Genomic DNA, 22,453 nt, shown 5'->3' with positions numbered 1-22,453 from the left:
CCTCACAGGTTCACAGTCTACAGGGTAATGGGGAAGGAGATAGGAGGTCTGGGGGTTGCAGTAGCTCCGGGTGGTAGTGAGTTGTCAGCGGGGTTATTGCAGGCTGTAGGCTTTTCTGGAGATGAGTTTTCAGGTTACATCTGAAGGTTTCTATCATGTAGGACAATCAGACGTGTTGAGGCACTCAATTCCAGAGGATGGGATGCTCAGGAAAAAACATAGATCAGTGAAAAACGGATTAAACTCATATGGAACACTGAATTTAATAGATATCTTCCATGTTCCATCCATTTTAGATGGATCCCCATGGACTTTCAGGGCCAAGCCTGAGCTGCAGAACAGATTAGAATAGGACCTAGGCCACGTTCATACATTGAGTATTTGGTCAGTATTTTACATCTAAGCCAAAACCAGGAGTGGGTGATAAATCCAGAAGTGGCGACGTGTTTCTATTATAGTTTTCCTCTGAATGTTCCACTCCTGGTTTTGGCTTACAAATACTGATGTAAAATGCTGACCAAATACTGAGTGTGTGAACGTGGCCTAACTCTGAGACCTTCCGAATAGAGACATGAATTTGTTTTTCAAACCGAAGTGTGTATGGATCAATGAAAGTCTATCTGTTAGTTTGCTGTCCAAGAGAAAACAGACAGTACTAGAACTTGTGACCAGGGCTGTGGAGTCGGAGTCGGTATAAAATGGTCCGACTCCGACTCCTAAAATATATAATAGATTGGGTACAGTAGTTCAATGCAGAATGTGCTGAATATTTTTTCATAGGAATTTGGGAAAGTTATGAAATGTCCTATAAATGGCTGTTCTATTTCTGATCTAAGGTTACATTCACACACAGCGTTTTTGCTGCGTTTTTTGAGGATACGTTTTTCAACTGCAAAAGCAGATCAGCTTTTTAAAAAACCGCATCACCTGAAAGGTTTTTGAGCTCATAGATAATGTTTTCAATAGCAAAAGCAGATTAGAAATCTGCTCTATCTATCCATTTATCCATATCTGTCTATCCATATCTTATCTGTACCAAAAAGAATGAAAGCCGGGAAGCACACAGACTAACACTCCTTTTTTTTAGCACCAGTCAGGTACACCTCATAGCTGCCCAAAAGGACACCCAGGACAGGCATTGCTCGTCTTCAGTAACACATCAACATCAATTGATAGTTGGAATAAATAGACTGCATTCACCACATCTTAAGGTGCAGGCTTTATTTTCAAGTGTAGGGGTGTGCAGTATAAGGTTCTACAGCAGCTGAGGTGTGCAGTATGAGATTCTGCGGAACAGTATGAGGTTCTGCCCCCCCCTAGTTTTGATCCTGGCTAAAACCATTTCTTATAGATATGGCGAACCCTCAGGTAACCCTAAATGAAGGTCAATGGACACAGGTGGCTGAATTGAAGGAATTGCTTAATCATCTATTTACCGTGACTAAAAAATTACAAGCTGAGGATTTAACTCCTGGCATTTTCATAAGGGAGTGGAAGAACTTGCTATTTTGCCTGTCCTAAAGAGGAGATTTAATCGCAGATGGCATTTCTGCTTTAATGAAACGGAGCGAGACACAGCTATTGGAAAATAAAATTTTTCTGGCAGCTGTTTATGTGGATCCAAGTCATCGTATATTGCTTAATGATCAACAGCTTACTAAAGGAAAAGAAGCTCTGACTGAGGTAGCAGTTAGGATGAGTGGGCTATAGGAGGACTGCCAGGCGCAAGAGGACTTGGGTCCTGACAGAGCTACTGCTGCCATATCTTCATCCTCATCAGATGAGGAGTTTGACTTTGACAAGTATTTGGATGATATGGAGCAGGCAAAGCATTGCTGTAAAGAAAACGATTTCACTCCGTCTCCTATAGCAAGCAGATTGACCATATTTCAGCAAAATGTTTCGCTTGCTCTCAAAGAAAAAGAAAAATTCAACCGTTCATCAAAACTGACTGTGCATGAGGCAATTCCTTTATACTTGGAAATTGTGAAAGATGTTCCCATGTGGTTACGGCTTTGCATCCAACCCAAGTTAGTGTAAAGAGGTTGTTCTCTGGCCTTAAATTTATTAGGTCAGATTTGAGGTCATCTATGAAGGAGGATCTGATGGAGGCAATTCTATTTCTTAGAACAAATTCATAGACTGCACAAATGTTATTTAGTATATTTTTGTTGAAAACTGTTTTTTGCCACTTACATAGTGTTATATATATATACACACTGTATATATATATATATGTATGTAATCGATATTACATAGTGTATTACATATTTACAATTTATTTCAGTTTTTTGTGTTCTAAAGTTGTGTTCCAATAAATATATATTATGTTCTATCTAAATATCTTGATTATTGTATCATAAAAATGATTAAATGTCTGATGTTCACATTGTACTACAATAAATTTTTCACTTAAATATAAGCAATATATGTTGGAGTCGTGGAGTCAGAGTCGGAGTCGCAGGTTTGGCTTACCGACTCCACAGCCCTGCTTGTGACACGGATGTGTGAATGTAGCTTTAATGTCAACTAAGGACGATTTCACTTGTTTCAATACAAAAATCTCATGCACACGCTTGTTTGAACTGCTGCCGTTTTTAAATCTTCAGCATGTCAATTCTTGCAGCATTTTTTCACCCGTAGAAAGCAATGAGAAAGTGAAAAATTGCTGCAAAAAACACAAGCGTTTCTCGTGGCGTTTTTTAAGTGCTTTTGGCGAATAAAAATAAGCTTTATTGAAAATGTACTGTAGGCAAAGCATGTAATCCTCTCCCAAACACTGCTAAAAAAGCAACAAAAATGCAGCAAAAACGCAAGAAAAACAGACATTTTTAATGCAGTTTTTTTTTTTATTGCCAAGCGAGCAGGTTTTGGCTGCGGAAAAAAAAACGCAGCAAAAACACTGCATGTAAACATGGCCTGCTAGAGCCCTGTAGTCAGGGATGTCCAGACGCTTGTGTATAGGGCTTGGAACAGGGTAAGGCAAGGGTAGGGTGCACGTAAGGCCGGAGAGACACATTAGAGTATCACATCGGATGTGAAAGCATTGGATGGAATATGCTGATGACACTCGGCTCCTGCTCTGCTGCGAGTGGGAGCTGACTCTCAGTTCTCTGTTCTCCGATCCTCTCGCATCAGATAATTGGTGCACAGCTGCGGATGGAGAAATTAATTTTCCAAGGGAATCGCACTGTACTCGGGTCATATTCAAGTGCAGTGCGATATTTCACACGCACCCTTAGACTTGTATGGGAGCGTGCGATCCAAATTTGGCATGCCATCGCAGCATTCTGTGTTTTTTTTTGTCTGTCCTATTGCAATCCGATCGGTGCAGGAAAAGGAAACGTCATTGAGAACACAAGCATAGGATGAAATTGGTGGAATGCAATTCAATTATTATTTGGATTGCATTTGCCCGATTTATTCGCAAGTGTGAGCCCTTAGTTGCGAATTTGCAACATAAACTGGAGGTACAGGCAGATTTAATGTCCATTGCATTTCTGTCACATTTTTGCCATAAATCAATGTAAAAAAAAACTATGATTTGCACTGATTCAAAATGTATTTAAGACCTTCACAGATAGGTTGCATGCCCACATTGCTAGTCCTCAAATTACTAAGTTTACACAAGTGTATAAAATATTCTGTATTCAGTGGCCCAACTAGAGTCTGATGGGCCCCGGTGCAAAATTTTGACCTGCCCTCTGCATGTTAATCAAATGTACGGGCCCTTGTAATGTGTCTAAATCTTATAGGTACATACATGTTACCATGCACCCGTTATGTAGTAATGTCCCCGCTCCTGAACTCCTTCCAGCAATATAAGTCTCCCATGCATGGCCCCTTCCATGTATATAAGTCTCCCATCCTGGGCCTCTTCAGGTATACAACCCCTGGCAAAAATTATGGAATCACCGGCCTTTGAGGATGTTCATTCAGTTGTTTAATTTTGTAGAAAAAAAGCAGATCACAGACATGGCACAAAGCTAAAGTCAATTCAAATGGCAACTTTCTGGCTTTAAGAAACACTAAAGGAAATCAAGAACAAAAAATATGGTAGTCAGTAATGGTTACTTTTTTAAACCAAGCATAGGAGAAAAATTATGAAATCACTCAATTCTGAGGGAAGAAAGTATGGAATCATGAAAAACAAACCAACAAAAAAAAACACTCCAACACATCACTAGTATTTTGTTGCACCACCTCTGGTGGTTCCGGACTCAGCATGCAGGTACCCGCGGTCTTGTTGTCCCCTTACATTTGGTCGCATCCTGGGCTCCTTCCTGGTATAAATGTTCCCATTCTGCTGCATAAACTAAATTCTACTCACTTTTCCCTGCCCCCACGTCATGCAGCGTCCTCCTCAGTAGCAGTCTCAGAGGCTACCAGCTGATTCCGGTGGGCCTACTATGGGCAACTTATGACGTCACTGCCATGCGCCGCCTGCCAACGTCAGCTGCTGGCCTCTAATTGGCAGAAGGCATGTATTGTGGTGCTGGGTGTCGGCGGGTCTCTGCGCAGCAATACTGTTATGATCTGGGTCTAGACTGGAGTCTTTATTACTGCATCCACTAGGGGAAACACAGACAGGTGGCAGAGTCAATGAATAGCCAGAGGTCAGTACACAAGAACAACAGTATGGTATCAAGGATGAACAGGTAGTGTAGTCATTGGATAGCCAGAAGTCAGTACACAAGAACAGCAGTTTGGTTTGGAGCAGCAGGTGAGAGCACCAAACTAAAGGCTGAAAGCTCAATACTCTCACAAGGAAGGAAGTGCAAGTTCAGGTTTAAATAAGATATTTAATCAGGAAATCACAGGGAGGAGCACAGGTACAGGTATCTGAGTGGTATCAAAGAGCTGAATAGTTCAAAGGGGGGGGGGGCTTCTGCCTGGTGCAAAGGAGTCGCTGGGTTTGAGATCCAATAAATACCATTCAGCTGAATGCAAATCCAGGTGAAATAGGTGCTGGCTTCTGTGGGCTCCCCTTCTGCACTGGTTGGGTCACGGTCACACCCTCTGCGAATGAGATCGTTATGCCCCTAACTCCATTTATGGTCTTTGGGACTGCTGAGTATAGTACCCAGCAATTTTCAGCAGTCCCATAGACTATGAATGAGGCGGAGGTCACACATGCGCACTTCTACTGCGTCTAATGCTAATGCAAGTCTATAGGGAAAATCTGCACATAAAAGTCGCTGTACCCACAAGAGAAATTGACATGTTGTGGATTTGAAACACGCACCGCAGTTCAGTTTACACTGAGTAGAAAAAAGCACAGTGGGCATGAGCATCTCTATATCCTATCAACTTTGCTGGTATTGTAATATGCTGCGTTTTTTGATCAGAGAAATATGTAGACTCAAAAAACATCTATGGAACTTAACCTAATCCTCAATGCTGTAGGGCAGTGTTCCCCAACTCCAGTCCTCAAGAGCCACCAATGGTTCATGTTTTCAGGATTTCCTTAGTATTGCCCATGGTGATGGAATTATTGCCCGTGCAGGTACTGCAATTATCACCTGGGCCACACTAAGGAAATCCTGAAAACATGAACCATTGGTGGCTCTTGAGGACTGGAGTTGGGGAACTCTGCTGCAGAGTATCATGGACATCCAATTACAGTGTTTATTATGCCATTCACCGGCAGAGAAGTAATACTTTTTAACACTACTGTTATTACAAGTACTAATATCCTACCAATAATAATAATTATAACATAATGCAATATTTGGCCTTTTTGCACATTTTGCCAATCTTACGGTTTCCATTTTTGGTACAAGGTAATGCCACTTTCTTTTTAGCTTACAGATTTCAGTGATGTTCCATGTGCCGTACGGTCTCTTCCACCACAGTGGTATCACACAGTCCAAGTGCGGAGAATACGATCACTCAGGGCTCGAAGCAACAGTGATCCGTTACAGGGGAAAAACTTGGGACAGGGGTTTCAATGGGTGAGTGTGACTACTTATAACATCTATTCACAGCATTCTTTCCTATTTGTGTCTTATTTATAGGTTAACTAACAAAAATAATATGTACGGTATAAATGTTGTTTTAGTTTAAGTTTGACACATCTCGACTATAAAAAAAAAATTGGGTTGAATTTACTCCGCTTTACGAGACTTTTCCGGTGAAAATTATTTAGAAAACTTTACAGTGCTGTGCAAATTAATTGGGACAAAGCATTTTTTTAAGTAAAATCATAAGTTGGTTACCAGTCAGTGATTCAAACCAGTTGTTATTAACTAGCTGAAGAGCCCGGCGCTGCCCGGGCATAGTAACTAACTGTAGTTAGTTATAGCAAATTATAATTATCCTCCATCCCATAGTCCCGTGCCCATATACCCATCATACATATCCTCCATCCCATAGTCCCATGCCCATATACCCATCACGCATCCTCCATCCCACAGTCCCATGCCCATATACCCATCACACATCCTCCATCCCATAGTCTTATGCCCATATACCCATCACACATATTCGCCATCCCATAGTCGAGTGCCCATATATCCATCACACATCCTCCATCCCATAGTCTTATGCCCATATACTCATCATACATATTCGCCATCCCATAGTCGAGTGCCCATATATCCATAACACATCCTCCATCCCATAGTCCCATGCCCATATACCCATCATACATATCCTCCATCCCATAGTCCCGTGCCCATATACCCATCATTAGTGTTGAGCATTCCGATACTGCAAATATCGGGTATCGGCCGATATTCGCTGTATCGGAATTCTGATACCGAGTACCGATATTTTTTCAATATCGGAATCGGAAGTTCCCATAATGCAATGAGCCACTCTTGTGGCTCTGATTGGCTGCCGAAATGACGTCATCATGATGCGCGGTCTGTGCGCATCATGATGCGCCATCAGTTCGGGCCTTCCGAGGGGTCTGTGCCGACTGCCCGGGGGTATGTACCAGCCTGCCGGGGGTCTGTGCCGACTGCCCGGGGGTCTGTGCCGACTGCCGGGGGTCTGTACCGGCCTGCCGGGGGGGCTGTGCGGACTGTCCGGGGGTCTGTGCGGACTGCCGGTGGTCTGTGCAGGCTGCGGGGGTTTGTGCAGGCATCGTCCGATGGGACTACAAGTCCCATCGGGCGATGCCTGCTACCATGACAGTGATTGACACATTAGCCAATGATGGGACAGTAGTAGTCCCATCATCCGGCTAATGTGTTGAATGTAAAAAAAATGCATACTACATGCTACATTCATACTACTTACAGTATATACTACATGCATGCAACATACATACATACTACATATATACCACATGCATGCAACATGCATACTACATATATACCATATATACTACATGCATGCAACATACATATATACTACATGCAACATACATACTACATATATACCACATATATACTACATGCATGCAACATACATAAATACTACATGCAACATGCATACTACATATATACTACATGAATGCAACATACATATACTGCATACATACTACATATATACTACATGCATACTACATATATACCACATGCCATGCATGCAATATACATATATATAACATATATACTACATGCATGCAACATGCATACTACACATATACCACATATATACTACATGCATGCAACATACATATGTACTACATATATATTACATGCAACATGCATACTACATATATACTACATGCATGCGACATACATACTACATATATACCACATGCATGCAACATGCATACTACATATATACCACATATATACTACATGCATGCAACATACAGTACATATATACTACATATATACTACATGCAACATGCATACTACATATATACTACATGCATGCAACATACATACATACAACATATATACTACATGCATGCAACATGCATACTACATATGTACAACATATATACTACATGCATGCAACATACATATATACTACATGCAACATACATACTACATACATACCACATGCATGCAACATGCATACTACATATATACTACATGCATGCAACATACATACTACATATATACCACATGCATGCAACATGCATACTACATATATACTACATATATACTACATGCATGCAACATACATATATACTACATGCATGCAACATACATACATACTACATATATACCACATGCATACTACATATATACTACATATATACCACATGCATGCAACATGCATACTACAAATATACCACATATATACTACATGCATGCAACATACATATATACTACATGCAACATGCATACTACATATATACTACATGCATGCAACATACATACATGCTACATGCTACATGCATACTACATATATAACACATGCATGCAACATGCATACTACATATATACAACATATATACTACATGCATGCAACATACATATATACAACATATATACTACATGCAACATACATACTACATACATACTATGTATATACCACATGCATGCAACATGCATACTACATATATACTATATGCATGCAACATACATATATACTACATGCATGCAACATACATACCACATGCATGCAACATACATACTACATATACTACATGCATACAACATATATACTACATGCATGCAACATGCATACTAAATATATACCACATATATACTACATGCATGCAACATACATACATACATACAACATATATACTACATGCATGCAACATACATATATACAACATATATGCTACATGCAACATACATACTACATACATAATACATATATACCACATGCATGCAACATACATATATACTACATGCATGCAACATACATACCACATGCATGCAACATGCAAACTACATATATACTACATACATGCAACATACATATATGCTACATACAATACATTCATACAATACATACATATAGACATACAGTACATATAACATAGAGTACATACTCACCATCACTTGTCACTTTGATCCCCGAAGCCATTGTCATCTGTGTAATAAATATTAAAATAACAAACCACCAATATACTTACCCCTGATCCGCAGAAGTCCACGAGTGTCCCACAATGATCTTGCATGGAGAACAGCAGCATCAACTGATGCTACCGTTCTCTTCGGGCTCCAGGAATTCAATGACAGGAGGTAGGTATCCTTCCGAACTGTATTCCTCCGCCACTGTAAAAAAAAAAGTCCCTAGTCTCACTTTGTGGCAAAAGCTGCGTGGGAAATTTCTCACACAGCAATGCCATAAAATGAGACTAGGGACTTTTACAGTGGTGGAGGAATACAGTTCAGAAGGATACCTACCTCCCGTCATTGGTTTCCTGGAGCCCGTAGAGAATGGTAGCATGAGCTGATGCTGATGTTCTCCACGCAAGATCGTTGAGGGACACTCGTGGACTTCTGCGGATCAGGGGTAAGTATATTGGTGGTTTGTTATTTTAATATTTATTACACAGATGACAATGGCTTCGGGGATCAAAGTGACAAGTGATGGTGAGTATGTACTCTATGTTATATGTACTGTATGTCTATATGTACTGTATGTATTGTATGAATGTATTGTATGTAGTATATACAATATGTACAATATATACAATATGTATGTTGCATGCATGTAGTATATATGTAGTATGCATGTTGCATGCATGTGGTATATATGTAGTATGTATGTTGCATGCATGTAGTATATATGTATGTTGCATGTATGTAGTATATATGTAGTATATATGTAGTATGCATGTTGCATGCATGTGGTAAATATGCAGTATGTATGCAGTATGTATGTTGCATGTAGTATATATGTAGTATATATGTATGTTGCATGCATGTAGTATATATGTTGTATATATGTATGTTGCATGCATGTAGTATATATGTTGTATATATGTAGGTTGCATGTATGTGGTATATATGTAGTATGTATGTTGCATGCATGTAGTATATATGTAGTATGCATGTTGCATGCATGTAGTATATATGTAGTATGTATGTTGCATGTGGTATATATGTAGTGTATATATATGTATGTTGCATGTAGTATATATGTTGTATATATGTATGTTGCATGCATGTGGTATATATGTAGTATGCATGTAGTATATATGTAGTATGTATGTTGCATGTAGTATATATGTTGTATATATATGTTGTATATGTGTAGTATGCATGTTGCATGCATGCAGTATATATGTTGCATGCATGTAGTATATATGTTGTATATATGTAGTATGTATGTTGCATGCACATAGTATATATGTAGTATGCATGTTGCATGTAGTATATATGTATGTTGCATGCATGTAGTATATGTGTAGTATGCATGTTGCATGCATGTGGTATATATGTAGTATGTATGGTGCATGCATGTAGTATATATGTTGTATATATGTATGTTGTATGCATGTGGTATATATGTAGTATATATATGTATGTTGCATGTAGTATATATGTTGTATATATGTATGTTGCATGCATGTGGTATATATGTAGTATGCATGTAGTATATATGTAGTATGTATGTTGCATGTAGTATATATGTTGTATATATATGTTGTATATGTGTAGTATGCATGTTGCATGCATGCAGTATATATGTTGCATGCATGTAGTATATATGTTGTATATATGTAGTATGTATGTTGCATGTAGTATATATGTATGTTACATGCATGTAGTATATGTGTAGTATGCATGTTGCATGCATGTGGTATATATCTAGTATGTATGTATGTTGCATGCATGTAGTATAAATGTAGTATGCATGTTCCATGTAGTATATATATGTCGTATATATGTATGTTGACTAAAATAGGGGGGATAAGCCCCAATGATACAACAATCAGGACAGACAAGGACAGGGTAAATAAAATGATACCAGTGCTCGAAATCTACATGGCACAACGTTCAGTCAGCCCATGGGCATTGCACATAACAGACATATGTCTAATGGTAAAAGATAGTCAAATATGGCATACTCAATTAAATGTGTATTGTACATAGTTGTACATGTCTAGAGCGCCAAAAAAAAACATCCAGAGGGGTCAATGTGCAAGTCCAATGGACACTGAACATAAATGAATCAATGACATGTGAAAGGATTCTTAAATAGTTAATAACATATGTATCAGCATATCAAAACTGCGCAATTGTGCCAGAGAGAACCCGGGAGACGACCCGCCCAGCGGTCCAAATGACCGAAGTGTGGAAACAAGTAAAGGCAGGCTGCTTACCGGGGAGCAGAGGAGGTGAAGGCCCATGCAATGACCCCCGACATACGTTTCGCGCCCGCCACAGGCGCTTTATCAAGGGACTCCCTTGATAAAGCGCCTGTGGCGGGCGCGAAACGTATGCTTGCACATTGACCCCTCTGGATGTTTTTTTTTTTTTTTTTTTGCGCTCTATACATGTACAACTATGTACAATACACATTTAATTGAGTATGCCATATTTGACTATCTTTTACCATTAGACATATGTCTGTTATGTGCAATGCCCATGGGCTGACTGAATGTTGTGCCATGTAGATTTCGAGCACTGGTATCATTTTATTTACCCTGTCCTTGTCTGTCCTGATTGTTGTATCATTGGGGCTTATCCCCCCTATTTTAGTCAACTTGTATACTTGTCAGCACTTGATGTGAGTACTAATAAAATTTATACTTTTGCATATATTTTGGATCCGTTACTCCGTTTTCTCCTTTTTAAGATTAGCATATGGAGTGGTAATCCATGCACAAGGCGTTTTTGGACCATGGTCACCGCCTTGTCTCGTTCTCTGATACTGGGCATTATCATATATGTAATGTAGTATATATGTAGATTGCATGTAGTATATATGTAGTATATATGTATGTTGCATGCATGTAGTATATATGTGGTATATATGTAGTATGCATGTTGCATGTAGTATATATGTAGTATATATGTATGTTGCATGCATGTAGTATATATGTAGCATGTATGTTGCAAGCATGTAGTATATATGTATGTTGCATGCATGTAGTATATATGTAGTATGTATGTAGCATGCATGTAGTATATATGTAGTATATATGTAGTATGTATGTTGCATGCATGTAGTATATATGTATGTTGCATGCATGTGGTATATATGTAGTATATATGTAGTATGCATGTTGCATGTAGTATATACAGTGGGGCAAAAAAGTATTTAGTCAGTCAGCAATAGTGCAAGTTCCACCACTTAAAAAGATGAGAGGCGTCTGTAATTTACATCATAGGTAGACCTCAACTATGGGAGACAAACTGAGAAAAAAAAATCCAGAAAATCACATTGTCTGTTTTTTTTTCATTTTATTTGCATATTATGGTGGAAAATAAGTATTTGGTCAGAAACAAAATTTCATCTCAATACTTTGTGATTAGTGTTGAGCATTCCGATACCGCAAGTATCGGGTATCGGCCGATACTTGCTGTATCGGAATTCCGATACCGACTTCCGATATTTTTTCAATATCGGAAGTCGGCATCGGAATCGGAAGTTCAAAGTTGATTGACAGCCTGACGTCATCATGATGCGCGGTGTGTGCGCATCATGATGCGCCGTCATTTCGGGCCTTCCGGGGGTCTCTGCCAGCCTGCCGGGGGGCTGTGCCGGCCTGCCGGGGGGCTGTGTGGACTGCCCGGGGTCTGTACCGGCCTGCCGGGGGGCTGTGCCGGCCTGCCGGTGGTCTGTACCGGCCTGCCGGGGGGCTGTGCCGGCCTGCCGGTGGTCTGTGCACCCTGTGGGGGTCTGTACCGGCCTGCCGGGGGGCAGTGCCGGCCTGCCGGGGGGCTGTGCTGATGTCCGGGGGTCTGTGCAAGCATCGTCCGATGGGACTACAAGTCCCATCTGGCGATGCCTGCTACCATGACAGTGATTGACACATTAGCCAATGATGGGACAGTAGTAGTCCCATCATCCGGCTAATGTGTTAAATGTTAAAAAAAAAAAAAAAAAAATACTACATACATACTACATGCATGCTACATACATACTACATGCTACATACATACTACATACATACTACATACATACCACATATATACTACATACATACTACATACATAACACATATATACTACATACATACTACATACATACTACATACATACTACATATATACTACATGCATGCTACATACATACTACATGCTACATACATACTACATGCATGCTACATACATACTACATGCTACATACATACTACATATATACTACATGCATGCTACATACATACTACATGCTACATACATACTACATATATACTACATACATACTACATACATACTACATGCATGCTACATACATACTACATGCTACATACATACTATATATATACTACATACATACTACATACATACTACATGCATGCTACATACATACTACATGCTACATACATACTACATATATACTACATGCATGCTACATACATACTACATGCTACATACATACTACATATATACTACATGCATGCTACATACATACTGCATGCTACATGCATGCTACATACATACTACATACATACTACATGCTACATACATACCACATATATACTACATACATACTACATACAATACATTCATACAATACATACATAGACATACAGTACATATAACATAGAGTAACATACTTACCAATACTTGTCACATTGTTCCCCGAAGCCATTGTCTTTTACGGAATAAATATTAACATAACAAACCACAAAAATACTCACCCACGATCCGAAGCAGTCCACGAGTGTGTCCCACGACGATCTTGGGTAGAGAACTGCAGCATCAGCTGTTGCTGCCGTTCTCTACGGGCTGCAGGAATCCAATGACGGAAGGTAGGTATCCTTCCGCACTGTATTCCTCCGCCACTTAAAAAAAAAAAAGTCCCTAGTCTCACTTTATGCCATTGCTGCGTGGGAATTTCCCACACAGCAATGGCATAAAGTGAGACTAGGGACTTTTTTTTTTTTAAGTGGCGGAGGAATACAGTGCGGAAGGATACCTACCTTCCGTCATTGGATTCCTGCAGCCCGTAGAGAACGGCAGCAACAGCTGATGCTGCAGTTCTCTACCCAAGATCGTCGTGGGACACACTCGTGGACTGCTTCGGATCGTGGGTGAGTATTTTTGTGGTTTGTTATGTTAATATTTATTCCGTAAAAGACAATGGCTTCGGGGAACAATGTGACAAGTATTGGTAAGTATGTTACTCTATGTTATATGTACTGTATGTCTATGTACGTATTGTATGAATGTATTGTATGTAGTATGTATGTAGTATATATGTGGTATGTATGTAGCATGTAGTATGTATGTAGTATGTATGTAGCATGCATGTAGCATGCAGTATGTATGTAGCATGCATGTAGTATATATGTAGTATGTATGTAGCATGTAGTATGTATGTAGCATGCATGTAGTATATATGTAGTATGTATGTAGCATGCATGTAGTATGTATGTAGTATGTATGTAGTATATATGTAGTATGTATGTAGCATGTAGTATATATGTAGTATGTATGTAGCATGTAGTATGTATGTAGCATGCATGTAGTATGTATGTAGTATGTATGTAGTATATATGTAGTATGTATGTAGCATGTAGTATGTATGTAGCATGCATGTAGTATATATGTAGTATGTATGTAGCATGTAGTATGTATGTAGTATGTATGTAGTATGTATGTGGTATGTATGTAGTATATATGTAGTATGTATGTAGCATGTAGTATGTATGTAGCATGCATGTAGTATATATGTAGTATGTATGTAGCATGTAGTATGTATGTAGTATGTATGTAGCATGCATGTAGTATATATGTAGTATGTATGTAGCATATATGTAGTATGTATGTAGCATGTAGTATATATGTAGTATGCATGTTGCATGCATGTAGTATATATGTAGTATGCATGTTGCATGCATGTAGTATGTATGTAGTATGTATGTTGCATGTAGTATATATGTAGCATGAATGTAGCATGTATGTAGTATGTAGTATGAATGTAGCATGTATGTAGTATGCATGTTGTATGTATGTAGCATGTAATTTTTTTTTTTTTTTTTTTACATTCAACACATTAGCCGGATGATGGGACTACTACTGTCCCATCATTGGCTAATGTGTCAATCACTGTCATGGTAGCAGGCATCGCCCGATGGGACTTGTAGTCCCATCGGACGATGCCTGCACAGACCCCCGAAGCCTGCACAGTCCCCCGGCAGGCCGGCACAGCCCCCCGGAGCCTGCACAGCCCCCCGGCAGGCCGGCACAGCCCCCCGGCAGGCCGGCACAGCCCACCGGAGCCTGCACAGCCCCCCTGGCAGGCCGGCACAGCCCCCCGGCAGGCCGGCACAGACCACCGGAGCCTGCACAGACCCCCTGGCAGGCCGGCACAGCCCCCCGAAAGGCCCGTACAGACCCCAGAGAGGCTGTACAAGGGAAAAACAGGATTTTTCTTATTCCGATACCGGAAGTCCCATAGACTTGAATGGGACTTCCGGTATCGGAATCGGCGATACCGATACTTTTTTTTAAGATCGGCCGATCCATTCCGATCCGATACTTTGAAGTATCGGACGGGATCGCTCAACTCTATTTGTGATATATCCTTTGTTGGCAATGACAGAGGTCAAATGTTTTCTGTAAGTCTTCACAAGGTTGCCACACACTGTTGTTGGTATGTTGGCCCATTCCTCCATGCAGATCTCCTCTAGAGCAGTGTTGTTTTTGGCTTTTCGCTTGGCAACACGGACTTTCAACTCCCTCCAAAGGTTTTCTATAGGGTTGAGATCTGGAGACTGGCTAGGCCACTCCAGGACCTTGAAATGCTTCTTACAAAGCCACTCCTTCGTTGCCCTGGCGGTGTGCTTTGGATCATTGTCATGTTGAAAGACCCAGCCACGTTTCATCATCAATGCCCTTGTTGATGGAATGACGTTTGCACTCAAAATCTCACGATACATGGCCCCATTCATTCTTTCATGTACCGGGATCAGTCGTCCTGGCCCCTTTGCAGAGAAACAGCCCCAAAGCATGATGTTTCCACCACCATGCTTTACAGTAGGTATGGTGTTTGATGGATGCAACTCAGTATTCTTTTTCCTCCAAACACAACAAGTTGTGTTTCTACCAAACAGTTCCAGTTTGGTTTCATCAGACCATAGGACATTCTCCCAAAACTCCTCTGGATCATCCAAATGCTCTCTAGCAAACTTCAGACGGGCCTGGACATGTACAGGCTTAAGCAGTGGGACACGTCTGGCACTGCAGGATCTGAGTCCATGGTGGCGTAGTGTGTTACTTATGGTAGGCCTTGTTACATTGGTCCCAGCTCTCTGCAGTTCATTCACTAGGTCCCCCCGTGTGGTTCTGGGATTTTTGCTCACCGTTCTTGTGATCATTCTGACCCCACGGGGTGGGATTTTGCGTGGAGTACCAGATCGAGGGAGATTATCAGTGGTCTTGTATGTCTTCCATTTTCTAATTATTGCTCCCACAGTTGATTTCTTCACTCCTAGCTGATTGGCTATTGTAGATTCAGTCTTCCCAGCCTGGTGCAGGGCTACAATTTTGTTTCTGGTGTCCTTTGACAGCTCTTTGGTCTTCACCATAGTGGAGTTTGGAGTCAGACTGTTTGAGGGTGTGCACAGGTGTCTTTTTATACTGATAACAAGTTTAAACAGGTGCCATTACTACAGGTAATGAGTGGAGGAAAGAGGAGACTCTTAAAGAAGAAGTTACAGGTCTGTGAGAGCCAGAAATCTTGATTGCTTGTTTCTGACCAAATACTTATTTTCCACCATAATATGCAAATAAAACGAAAAAAAACCCGACAATGTGATTTTCTGGATTTTCTTTTCTCAGTTTGTCTCCCATAGTTGAGGTCTACCTATGATGTAAATTACAGACGCCTCTCATCTTTTTAAGTGGTGGAACTTGCACTATTGCTGACTGACTAAATACTTTTTTGCCCCACTGTATGCAGTATGTATGTTGCATGCATGTAGTATATATGTTGTATATATGTATGTTGCATGCATGTAGTATATATGTAGTATGTATGTAGCATGCATGTAGTATATATGTAGTATAAATGTAGTATGTATGTTGCATGCATCTAGTATATATGTATGTTGCATGCATGTAGTATGTATGTAGTATGTATGTAGGTTGCATGCATGTGGTATATATGTGGTATATATGTAGTATGTATGTTGCATGCATGTAGTATATATGTAGTATGCATGTTGCATGCATGTAGTATATGTAGTATATATGTAGGTTGCATGCATGTGGTATATATTTAGTATATATGTTGTATATATGTATGTTGCATGCAAGTAGTATATATATGGTATATATGTATGTTGCGTGCATGTAGTATATATGTAGTATGTATGTAGCATGCATGTAGTATATATGTAGTATAAATGTAGTTTGTATGTTGCATGCATCTAGTATATATGTTGTATATATGTATGTTGCATGCATGTAGTATGTATGTATGTAGGTTGCATGCATGTGGTATATATGTTGCATGCATGTAGTATATATGTAGTATGCATGTTGCATGTAGTATATATGTAGTATGTATGTAGGTTGCATGCATGTGGTATATATGTGGTATATATGTAGTATGTATGTTGCATGCATGTAGTATATATGTAGTATGCATGTTGCATGCATGTAGTATTTATGTAGTATATATGTAGGTTGCATGCATGTGGTATATATTTAGTATATATGTTGTATATATGTATGTTGCATGCATGTAGTATATATGTGGTATATATGTATGTTGCATGCATGTAGTATATATGTAGTATGTATGTTGCAAGCATGTAGTATATATGTTGTATATATGTATGTTGCATGCATGTAGTACACTCACTGGCCACTTTATTAGGTACACCATGCTAGTAACGGGTTGGACCCCCTTTTGCCTTCAGAACTGCCTCAATTCTTCGTGGCAGAGATTCAACAAGGTGCTGGAAGCATTCCTCAGAGATTTTGGACCATATTGACATGATGGCATCACACAGTTGGCGCAGATTTGTCGGCTGCACATCCCTGATGCGAATCTCCCGTTCCACCACATCCCAAAGATGCTCTATTGGATTGAGATCTGGTGACTGAGGAGGCCATTTGAGTACAGTGAACTCATTGTCATGTTCAAGAAACCAATCTGAGATGATTCGAGCTTTATGACATGGCGCATTATCCTGCTGAAAGTAGCCATCAGATGCCTGTTCTTAGCTGAGAGGAGTGGTACCCAGTGTGGTCTTCTGCTGCTGTAGCCCATCTGCCTCAAAGTTCGACGCACTGTGCGTTCAGAGATGCTCTTCTGCCTACCTTGGTTGTAACGGGTGGCAATTTGAGTCACTGTTGCCTTTCTATCAGCTCGAACCAGTATGCCCATTCTCCTCTGACCTCTGGCATCAACAAGGCATTTCCGGCCACAGAACTGCCGCTCACTGGTTTTTTTTTCTTTTTCGGACCATTCTCTGTAAACCCTAGAGATGGTTGTGCGTGAAAATCCCAGTAGATCAGCAGTTTCTGAAATACTCAGACCAGCCCTTCTGGCACCAACAATCATGCCACGTTCAAAGGCACTCAAATCACCTTTCTTCCCCATACTGATGCTCGGTTTGAACTGCAGGAGATTGTCTTGACCATGTCTACATGCCTAAATGCACTGAGTTGCCGCCATGTGATTGGCTGATTAGAAATTAAGTCTTAACACACAGTTGGACAGGTGTACCTAATAAAGTGGCCAGTGAGTGTATATATGTAGTATGTATGTAGCATGCATGTAGTATATATGTAGTATATATGTAGTATGTATGTTGCATGCATGTATTATATATGTATGTTGCATGCATGTGGTATATATGTAGTATATATGTAGTATGCATGTTGCATGTAGTATATATGTAGTATATATGTATGTTGCATGCATGTAGTATATATGTAGTATGTATGTTGCAAGCATGTAGTATATATGTTGTATATATGTATGTTGCATGCATGTAGTATATATGTAGTATGTATGTAGCATGCATGTAGTATATATGTAGTATATATGTTGCATGCATGTAGTATATATGTTGTATATATGTATGTTGCATGCATGTGGTATATATGTAGTATATATGTAGTATGCATGTTGCATGTAGTATATATGTAGTATGTATGTTGCATGCATGTAGTATATATGTTGTATATATGTATGTTGCATGCATGTAGTATATATGTAGTATGTATGTAGCTTGCATGTAGTATATATGTAGTATAAATGTAGTATGTATGTTGCATGCATCTAGTATATATGTTGTATATATGTATGTTGCATGCATGTAGTATGTATGTAGTATGTATGTAGGTTGCATGCATGTGGTATATATGTGGTATATATGTAGTATGTATGTTGCATGCATGTAGTATATATGTAGTATGCATGTTGCATGTAGTATATATGTAGTATGTATGTAGGTTGCATGCATGTGGTATATATGTAGTATGTATGTTTCATGCATGTAGTATATATGTAGTATGCATGTTGCATGCATGTAGTATATATGTAGTATGTATGTAGGTTGCATGCATGTGGTATATATTTAGTATATATGTTGTATATATGTATGTTGCATGCATGTAGTATATATGTGGTATATATGTAGTATGCATGTTGCATGTAGTATATATGTAGTATATATGAATGTTGCATGCATGTAGTATATATGTAGTATGTATGTTGCAAGCATGTAGTATATATGTTGTATATATGTATGTTGCATGCATGTAGTATATATGTAGTATGTATGTAGCATGCATGTAGTATATATGTAGTATATATGTAGTATGTATGTTGCATGCATGTAGTATATATGTTGTATATATGTATGTTGCATGCATGTGGTATATATGTAGTATATATGTAGTATACATGTTGCATGTGTTATATATGTAGTATGTATGTTGCATCCATGTAGTATATATGTTGTATATATGTATGTTGCATGCATGTAGTATATATGTTGCATATATGTATGTTGCATGCATGTGGTATATATGTAGTATATATGTAGTATGCATGTTGCATGTAGTATATATGTAGTATGTATGTTGCATGCATGTAGTATATATGTTGTATATATGTATGTTGCATGCATGTAGTATATATGTAGTATGTATGTAGCATGCATGTAGTATATATGTAGTATAAATGTAGTATGTATGTTGCATGCATCTAGTATATATGTTGTATATATGTATGTTGCATGCATGTAGTATGTATGTAGTATGTATGTAGGTTGCATGCATGTGGTATATATGTGGTATATATGTAGTATGTATGTTGCATGCATGTAGTATATATGTAGTATGCATGTTGCATGCATGTAGTATATATGTAGTGTATATGTAGGTTGCATGCATGTGGTATATATTTAGTATATATGTTGTATATATGTTGCATGCATGTAGTATATATGTGGTATATATGTAGTATGTATGTTGCATGTAGTATATATGTAGTATACATGTATGTTGCATGCATGTAGTATATATGTAGTATGTATGTTGCAAGCATGTAGTATATATGTTGTATATATGTATGTTGCATGCATGTAGTATAATTGTAGTATGTATGTAGCATGCATGTAGTATATATGTAGTATATATGTAGTATGTGTGTTGCATGCATGTAGTATATATGTTGTATATATGTATGTTGCATGCATGTGGTATATATGTAGTATATATGTAGTATGCATGTTGCATGTAGTATATATGTAGTATGTATGTTGCAAGCATGGAGTATATATGATGTATATATGTATGTTGCATGCATGTAGTTTATATGTATTATGTATGTTGCATGTAGTATATATGTATGTTGCATGCATGTAGTATATATGTAGTATGCATGTAGTATATATGTAGTATGCATGTTGCATGTAGCATATATGTAGTATGTATGTAGTTTGCATGCATGTGGTATATATGTGGTATATATGTAGTATGTATGTTGCATGCATGTAGTATATATGTAGTATGCATGTTGCATGCATGTAGTATATATGTAGTATATATGTAGGTTGCATGCATGTGGTATATATTTAGTATATATGTTGTATATATGTAGGTTGCATGCATGTAGTATATATGTTGTATATATGTAGGTTGCATGCATGTGGTATATATGTTGTATATATGTATGTTGCTTGCATGTAGTATATATGTAGTATGCATGTTGCATGCATGTAGTATATATGTAGTATGTACAGTCATGGCCAAAAGTATTGACACCACTGCAATTCTGTCAGATAATACTCAGTTTCTTCCTGATTGCAAACACAAATTCTTTGGTATTATTATCTTCAATTAATTTGTCTTAAATGAAAAAACACAAAAAGAATTGTCCTAAAGCCAAATTGGATATAATTCCACACCAAACATAACAAAGAGGGTGGACAAAAGTATTGGCACTGTTCGAAAAATCATGTGATGCTTCTCTAATTTGTGTAATTAACAGCACCTATAACTTACCTGTGGCACCTAACAGGTGTTGGCAATAACTAAATCACACTTGCAGCCAGTTGACTTGGATTAAAGTTGACTCAACCTCTGTCCTGTGTCATTGTGTGTACCACATTGAGCATGGAGAAAAGAAAGAAGACCAAAGAACTGTCTGAGGACTTGAGAAACCAAATTGTGAGGAAACATGAGCAATCTCAAGGATACAAGTCCATCTCCAAAGACCTGAATGTTCCTATGTCTACCGTGCGCAGTGTCATCAAGAAGTTTAAAGCCCATGGCACTGTGGCTAACCTCCCTAGATGTGGACGGAAAAGAAAAATTGACAAGAAATTTCAACGCAAGACTGTGCGGATGTTGGATAAAGAACCTCCACTAACATCCAAACAAGTTCAAGCTGCCCTGCAGTCCGAGGGTGCAACGGTGTCAACCCGTACTATCCGTCGGCATCTGAATGAAAAGGGACTGTATGGTAGGAGACCCAGGAAGACTCCACTTCTTACCCCGAGACATTAAAAAGCCAGGCTGGAGTTTGCCAAAACTTACCTGAAAAAGCCTAAAACATTTTGGAAGAATGTTCTCTGGTCAGATGAGACAAAAGCAGAGCATTTAGGGCAAAAGCATCAACATAGAGTTTACAGGAGAAAAAAGAGGCATTCAAAGAAAAGTACACGGTCCCTACAGTCAAACATGGCGGAGGTTCCCTGATGTTTTGGGGTTGCTTTGCTGCCTCTGGCACTGGACTGCTTGACCGTGTGCATGGCATTATGAAGTCAGAAGACTACCAACAAATTTTGCAGCATAATTTAGGGCCCAGTGTGAGAAAGCTGGGTCTCCCTCAGAGGTCATGGGTCTTCCAGCAGGACAATAACCCAAAACACACTTCAAAAAGCACTAGAAAATGGTTTGAGAGAAAGCACTGGAGACTTCTAAGGTGGCCAGCAATGAGTCCAGACC

General features: G+C 39.1%; 1 protein-coding gene across 3 annotated transcripts in view; it reads left to right on the top strand.

Annotated features, from left to right (window-relative positions):
* Positions 1-22,453, top strand: part of CDK15 (cyclin dependent kinase 15) — a 425,222-nt gene that overhangs the window by 84,468 nt on the left and 318,301 nt on the right. For all 3 annotated transcript variants that reach the window (XM_073551521.1, XM_073551520.1, XM_073551522.1), the window contains one exon: positions 5,805-5,954. In XM_073551521.1, the coding sequence (XP_073407622.1) occupies positions 5,805-5,954 (150 nt within the window). The remainder of the gene's footprint in view (positions 1-5,804; positions 5,955-22,453) is intronic.

This window comes from Dendrobates tinctorius, unplaced genomic scaffold (genome assembly GCF_039654945.1).
Source record: "Dendrobates tinctorius isolate UK_male_01 unplaced genomic scaffold, ASM3965494v1 ptg000177l, whole genome shotgun sequence".
Taxonomy (NCBI): domain Eukaryota; kingdom Metazoa; phylum Chordata; class Amphibia; order Anura; family Dendrobatidae; genus Dendrobates; species Dendrobates tinctorius.
This window is presented reverse-complemented; position numbering and strand designations above follow the sequence as displayed.